Here is a 10,000-nt window from a genome sequence, read left to right on the forward strand (position 1 = left end):
ACTACACTACACTACACACACACTACACTACACTACACACACACACTACACTACACACACACACACTACACTACACTACACACACACACTACACTACACTACACACACACACTACACTACACACACACACACTACACACTACACTACACTACACACACACACTACACTACACTACACTACACACACACTACACACACACACACACACTACACTACACTACACACACACTACACTACACTACACTACACTACACTACACACACTACACTACACTACACACACTACACTACACACACACACACACTACACTACACACACACACTACACTACACACACACACACTACACTACACTACACACACACACTACACACACACACTACACTACACTACACTACACTACACACACACACACTACACTACACACACACTACACACACACACTACACTACACTACACTACACACACACACCACACACACACACAAACACACTACACTACACTACACACACACACTACACTACACTACACACACACACACACACTACACTACACACACACACTACACTACACACACACACACAGACACACACACACTACACTACACTACACTACACTACACACACACACTACACACACACACACAAACACACTACACTACACTACACAAACACACTACACTACACTACACTACACACACACTACACTACACTACACACCACTACACTACACTACACTACACTACACTACACTACACTACACTACACTACACACAGACACTACACACACACACTACACTACACTACACACACACACACACTACACTACACTACACACACACTACACTACACTACACACACTACACTACACTACACACACACTACACACTACACTACACACACACTACACTACACTACACACACACTACACACACACACACTACACTACACTACACACACACTACACTACACTACACTACACTACACACACTACACTACACTACACACACTACACTACACACACACACACTACACTACACACACACACACTACACTACACACACACACACACACTACACACTACACTACACACACACACTACACTACACACACACTACACACACACTACACACACACACACTACACTACACTACACACTACACTACACACACACACACACACTACACTACACTACATTACAATACACTACACACACACACACACACTACACTACACTACACTACACACACACTACACTACACTACACACACACTACACACTACACTACACTACACTACACTACACACACACTACACACTACACTACACTACACTACACTACACTACACACACACAGTACACTACACTACACTACACACCACTACACTACACTACACACACTACACTACACTACACTACACTACACACTACACTACACACACACACACACACTACACTACACTACACACTACACTACACACTACACTACACACACACTACACTACACTACACACTACACTACACACACACACACTACACTACACACACACACTACACACACACACTACACTACACACACACACTACACTACACACCACTACACTACACTACACACACTACACACACTACACTACACTACACACTACACACCACACACACACACTACACTACACTCACACTACACTACACTACACACACACACACTACACTACACACTACACTACACTACACACACACACTACACTACACTACACACACACTACACACTACACTACACTACACTACACTACACACACACAGTACACTACACTACACTACACTACACTACACACACACTACACACTACACTACACTACACTACACTACACTACACTACACACTACACTACACTACACTACACTACACTACACTACACACACACTACACACTACACTACACTACACTACACTACACACACACTACACACTACACTACACTACACTACACTACACTACACACACACAGTACACTACACTACACTACACTACACACCACTACACTACACTACACACACTACACTACACTACACTACACTACACACTACACTACACACACACACACACACTACACTACACTACACACTACACTACACACTACACTACACACACACTACACTACACTACACACTACACTACACACACACACACTACACTACACACACACACTACACTACACACACACACTACACTACACACACACACTACACTACACACCACTACACTACACTACACACACTACACACACTACACTACACTACACACTACACACTACACACACACACTACACTACACTCACACTACACTACACTACACTACACACACACACACTACACTACACACTACACTACACTACACACACACACTACACTACACTACACAACACTACACTACACTACACAACACTACACACTAGGGGTGGGAATCGATTACTATCTCACGATTCGATTCGATTCCGATTTTGGGGGCCACGATTCGATTCAAAATCGATTTTTGATTCAAAACGATTTGAATTATAAATATTTCTGCTTCTGGCTTATGAATCGTATTGAAAAAAAACCCTCCATAATATACACTGGTCCTGGAGCAAGTAATGTGTTACAAAAACAATAAAATGTGCAGGAATGTGGGTCCTCAGTGACAGAGGAATCACTGGGATATCACAATGACGTTAATGAACAATAAATACATAAATAAATAACACTGCTTTATTACCAGGCTACTAGCGGTGGTGTGTAGGTGACGCTGCTGGGCTGATGTGATGATAGCAGTGGAGCGCTAAAGTTCAGGAGCAGCTGCTGATTAACTAGTTAATTTAAGGTGGTTGTATTTCTTCAGAAAGGGGGCAGGAGGTGGAGAAATTAATTCATATTGTCCATTCCTTAATTCCTCTGTGATGAGGAGCTGAAATTAGCTCTGATTAGCTTATTGTTATTTTTCCGTTCCGCCTTAAATGCTGCAGCCCGCTGCCACCTGTAGCGTTATTTAAGGTGGAACTGGAAAGTTAGCTAGTTAGCTAGCTAACAGTTACTGAAACTAACTACTAGCGATCTTTTTTATGCTTGTTATGAAGCATTCTGCCATAAAACATTGAAACTACACGTTAATCTAAGGTAATATAATGCTTGTTCTGCCATCTTACCGGTGATTCTCAAACACCTACGCTCTGTGTGTGTCTGGAAGATCTCCAAAGGGACAAGCGCTATCCCCAGGGTTGCCAGGTCCAACAAAAATACCCAGCCCAAAATCAGTCTAAAACCCGCCCCTCAGAATCGATTTTGGGACATTTTAAATCGATTCTGAATCGTAGTAAATGAGAATCAAGATTCTTATGTGAATCGATTTTTTGGCACACCTCTACTACACACCACTACACTACACTACACTACACTACACTACACACTACACTACACACACACACACTACACTACACTACACTACACTACACTACACTACACAATACACTACACTACACACACACTACACTACACTACACACTACACTATACACACACACACACACTACACTACACACACACACTACACACTACACTACACACTACACTACACACTACACTACACTACACACACAACACTACACTACACACACACACACTACACTACACTACACTACACTACACACTACACTACACACACACACACTACACTACACTACACTACACTACACTACACAATACACTACACTACACACACACTACACTACACACTACACTATACACACACACACACACACTACACTACACACACACACTACACACTACACTACACACTACACTACACTACACACTACACTACACTACACACACAACACTACACTACACACACACACACACACACTACACTACACTACACTACACACTACACTACACTACACAACACTACACACACACACACTACACTACACACTACACTACACACACACTACACTACACACTACACTACACTACACTACACTACACTACACACTACACTACACACTACACTACACTACACACTACACTACACTACACTACACAAAACAACACAACACAACACAACACTACACACACACACACACACACTACACTACACTACACTACACACTACACACACTACACTACACTACACTACACTACACACTACACTACACTACACTACACAACACAACACAACACAACACAACACAACACTACACACACACTACACACTACACACACACACACACCACACTACACTACACAACACACTACACTACACACTACACTACACTACACTACACTACACTACACACCAGACACACACACTACACTACACTACACACACACTACACTACACTACACACACACACACACTACACTACACTACACACACACTACACTACACTACACACACACTACACAACACTACACTACACACACTACACTACACTACACACTACACACACACACACACTACACTACACTACACTACACTACACACACACACACACACTACACACTACACTACACTACACACACACACTACACTACACTACACACACACACACTACACACTACACTACACACTACACACACACACTACACTACACTACACTACACACACACTACACTACACTACACACACTACACACACTACACTACACTACACTACACACACACTACAATACACACACTACACTACACTACACACACACACTACACTACACTACACTACACACACTACACTACACACACACACACTACACTACACTACACACACACACTACACTACACACACACACACTACACACTACACTACACTACACACACACACTACACTACACTACACTACACACACACACTACACACACACACACTACACACTACACTACACTACACACACACACTACACTACACTACACTACACACACACTACACACACACACACACACTACACTACACTACACACACACTACACTACACTACACTACACACACACACTACACACACACACACACTACACTACACTACACACACACACACTACACACTACACTACACTACACTACACTACACACACACACTACACTACACTACACACACACACACACACACTACACTACACTACACACTACACACACACACTACACTACACTACACTACACACACACTACACTACACTACACACACTACACACACTACACTACACTACACTACACTACACACACTACACTACACACACACACTACACTACACTACACTACACACACTACACTACACACACACACACTACACTACACTACACACACACACTACACTACACACACACACACACTACACACTACACTACACTACACACACACACTACACTACACACACACTACACACACACACACACACTACACTACACTACACTACACACACACTACACTACACTACACTACACTACACTACACACACACACACACTACACTACACTACACTACACTACACACTACACTACACTACACACACACACACTACACTACACTACACTACACTACACTACACAATACACTACACTACACACACACTACACTACACTACACACTACACTATACACACACACACACACTACACTACACACACACACTACACACTACACTACACACTACACTACACTACACTACACTACACACTACACTACACTACACTACACACACAACACTACACTACACACACACACACACACTACACTACACTACACTACACACTACACTACACTACACAACACTACACACACACACACACTACACTACACTACACACTACACTACACACTACACTACACACTACACTACACTACACTACACTACACACTACACTACACTACACACTACACTACACTACACAAAACAACACAACACAACACAACACTACACACACACACACACACACTACACTACACTACACTACACACTACACACACTACACACACTACACTACACTACACTACACACTACACTACACTACACTACACTACACTACACAACACAACACAACACAACACAACACAACACTACACACACACTACACACTACACACACTACACTACACTACACAACACACTACACTACACACTACACACTACACTACACTACACTACACTACACACCAGACACACACACTACACTACACTACACACACACTACACTACACTACACACACACACACACTACACTACACTACACACACACTACACTACACTACACACACACTACACAACACTACACACACTACACTACACTACACACTACACACACACACACACTACACTACACTACACTACACTACACACACACACACTACACACTACACTACACTACACTACACTACACACACACACTACACTACACTACACTACACACACACACACACTACACACTATACACTACACACTACACACACACACTACACTACACTACACTACACTACACTACACTACACACACACTACACTACACTACACACACTACACACACTACACTACACTGCACTACACACACACACTACACTACACTACACACACACACTACACTACACTACACTACACACACTACACTACACACACACACACTACACTACACTACACACACACACTACACTACACTACACACACTACACACTACACTACACTACACACACACACTACACTACACTACACTACACACACTACACTACACACACACACACTACACACTACACTACACTACACACACACACTACACTACACTACACACACACTACACACACACACACACACTACACTACACTACACACACACTACACTACACTACACTACACTACACACACACACTACACTACACTACACACACTACACTACACTACACTACACACACACACTACACTACACTACACACACACTACACTACACTACACACACACTACACAACACTACACTACACACACTACACTACACTACACACTACACACACACACACACTACACTACACTACACTACACACACACACACTACACACTACACTACACTACACTACACTACACACACACACTACACTACACTACACACACACACACACTACACTACACTACACACTACACACACACACTACACTACACTACACTACACACACACTACACTACACTACACACACTACACACACTACACTACACTACACTACACTACACACACACTACACTACACTACACACACTACACTACACTACACACACACACTACACTACACTACACTACACACACTACACTACACACACACACACTACACTACACTACACTACACACACACACTACACTACACACACACACACTACACACTACACTACACTACACACACACACTACACTACACTACACACACACTACACACACACACACACACTACACTACACTACACACACACTACACTACACTACACTACACTACACACACTACACTACACTACACTACACACACTACACTACACACACACACACTACACTACACTACACACACACACTACACTACACACACACACTACACACTACACTACACTACACACACACACTACACTACACTACACTACACACAAACTACACACACACTACACACACACACACACTACACTACACACACACACACACACACTACACTACACTACACTACATTACAATACACTACACACACACACACACACACACACTACACTACACTACACACACTACACTACACTACACACACACTACACACTACACTACACTACACTACACACACACTACACACTACACTACACTACACACTACACACTACACTACACTACACTACACTACACTACACACACACTACACTACACTACACACACTACACTACACTACACTACACTACACACACACTACACTACACTACACTACACTACACTACACACACTACACTACACTACACTACACTACACACACACACTACACTACACTACACACTACACTACACTACACTACACTACACTACACTGCACTACGACAGCAGCATGATCTACTGCTTTTTTGCTAACTGGTTATAATTATGCTGTATAAACTGTAAATCACATGTTCACAGGAAGAGAGTTATAGATTTACCCCTCACCGTTTATTGGGCGGGCCTCTCCTCTCCCACTGAACTTCAGCCAATCGTAGCGCTTCACTGACCTGTTTAAACTTCTCTTCCTGATTAACAGAGAGAACACCCGTATTACACAGCGCCCCCTATCAGTCTAATACACACCAGCATCAAGCTGTCTCATTAAATATTCAATAAATTAGTGTTTATCACAGTGTATCACATTCTCTGAGTGAGAAAACAGACTGAGTTACTCTATTAAATATTTGTAGTTTTCAGGTTGTTTTACTCTACATGCAACATTTTGCACGTAAAGTAAAACAAAAACATACACTAAAAATATTTTTAAAATGTCAAATTTAACCTTCATTTGCCACAAACAGAGATAAACAGAGATAAACAGAGATAAACAGATAAACAGTCACACACGGCACAACTAAGGTAACACTTCATGATCAGTAATTTACATACTGCTGTCTCATGATTTCTGGCATGTGTATAAACTGTAATCGTATATGGTGCTGCTACTGTACGGATGTGTTTAACTGAAGGACAGAATGAGATACAGCTCTGTCAAAAAATAAGAGACACTTAAAAATGATGAGTTTCTTTGATTTTACCAAATTAAAAACCTCTGGAATATAATCAAGAGGAAGATGGATGATCACAAACCATCAAACCACCAAACTGAACTGCTTAAATTTTTACACCAGGAGTAAAGCAGCATAAAGTTATCCAAAAGCAGTGTGTAAGACTGGTGGAGGAGAACATGATGCCAAGATGCATGAAAAAAAAACTGTGATTAAAAAACAGGTTTATTCCACCAAATATTGATTATTTCTGTACTCTTAAAACTTTATGAATATGAACTTGTTTTCTTTGCATTATTTGAGGTCTGAAAGCTCTGCATCTTTTTTGTTATTTCAGACATTTCTCATTTTCTGTAAATAAATGCTCTAAATGAGAATATTTTTATTTGGAATTTGGGAGAAATGTTGTCTGTAGTTTATAGAATAAAACAACAATGTTCATTTTACTCAAACATAAACCTAAAAATAGTAAAATCAGAGAAACTGATTCAGAAACTGAAGTGCTCTCTTCATTTTATACAGAGCTGTATATAATGTTAGTTATATATATTTCTGTAATTATTGGTATGTTTGTGTTTATGAGCTGAGCATAGACTCAGTGCTGCTGGAGAACAGAGTCTGCAGGCTGAACAGAGAGTTTATGAAATTAAAAATAAAGCAGAGTTGAATTATTTAGCTGTGACGTTCCGGACGCGGCTGTGCTGTGGCTGTGCTGCGTGTGAGTGAAACACACAGTGCTGCCTCCTCGTGCATTATTCACCAGCGCTCCGAGCCGAGCGCAGTGAGCGCAGGGTAAATATCTGTACCTGCAGGAGAAACACTGAGCGCGTTCACACCTGACCTCTATAATCTGGATTGTTCAGACTATTCAGATCAGGTCCAGAGCTAAATCTGTCTCTAGTAGATATATAATGGGAAATGAGAACAGTGTGAATTTTTCTTTTGATAAAAACAGTAAATAATAATTAGGGGTGGGTGATATGGAACCATTTATCAGGGTATATCAATAATCACCATATTCAACAATTTTGGTGATATTATTGTGTTCGATACAATATGGCACACTACTAATTCACAATTCACACCTGTTCACACTTTGTGAACTGCACATGACCCAGCAACCATAATAAACCAGGAGTGTGTGTGTGTGTGTGTGCAATACTGTTTAAATGTTTGAATCACCTGTAAGAAGTTCGGAAGGCGGATTTCAGAATTGTCCTCAAACTCCTGCTGAACTTGTGCCTGAAATAACGGGTCCATATAGGTCTCATTCACCCACTCAAATAACACCTCCTCCT

At 41.4% G+C, this 10,000-nt stretch overlaps 1 protein-coding gene across 1 annotated transcript in view; it reads right to left on the bottom strand.

The window, feature by feature from the left end:
• Positions 1-10,000, bottom strand: part of ogfod1 (2-oxoglutarate and iron-dependent oxygenase domain containing 1) — a 39,287-nt gene that overhangs the window by 17,240 nt on the left and 12,047 nt on the right. The window contains exons 8-9 of the mRNA XM_049473691.1: positions 9,885-9,998; positions 8,140-8,219 (exon numbers count right to left, since the gene is read on the bottom strand). Of these exons, the coding sequence (XP_049329648.1) occupies positions 8,140-8,219; positions 9,885-9,998 (194 nt within the window). The remainder of the gene's footprint in view (positions 1-8,139; positions 8,220-9,884; positions 9,999-10,000) is intronic.

The sequence above is a fragment of the Astyanax mexicanus genome, unplaced genomic scaffold, assembly GCF_023375975.1.
Source record: "Astyanax mexicanus isolate ESR-SI-001 unplaced genomic scaffold, AstMex3_surface scaffold_43, whole genome shotgun sequence".
Classification (NCBI taxonomy): domain Eukaryota; kingdom Metazoa; phylum Chordata; class Actinopteri; order Characiformes; family Acestrorhamphidae; genus Astyanax; species Astyanax mexicanus.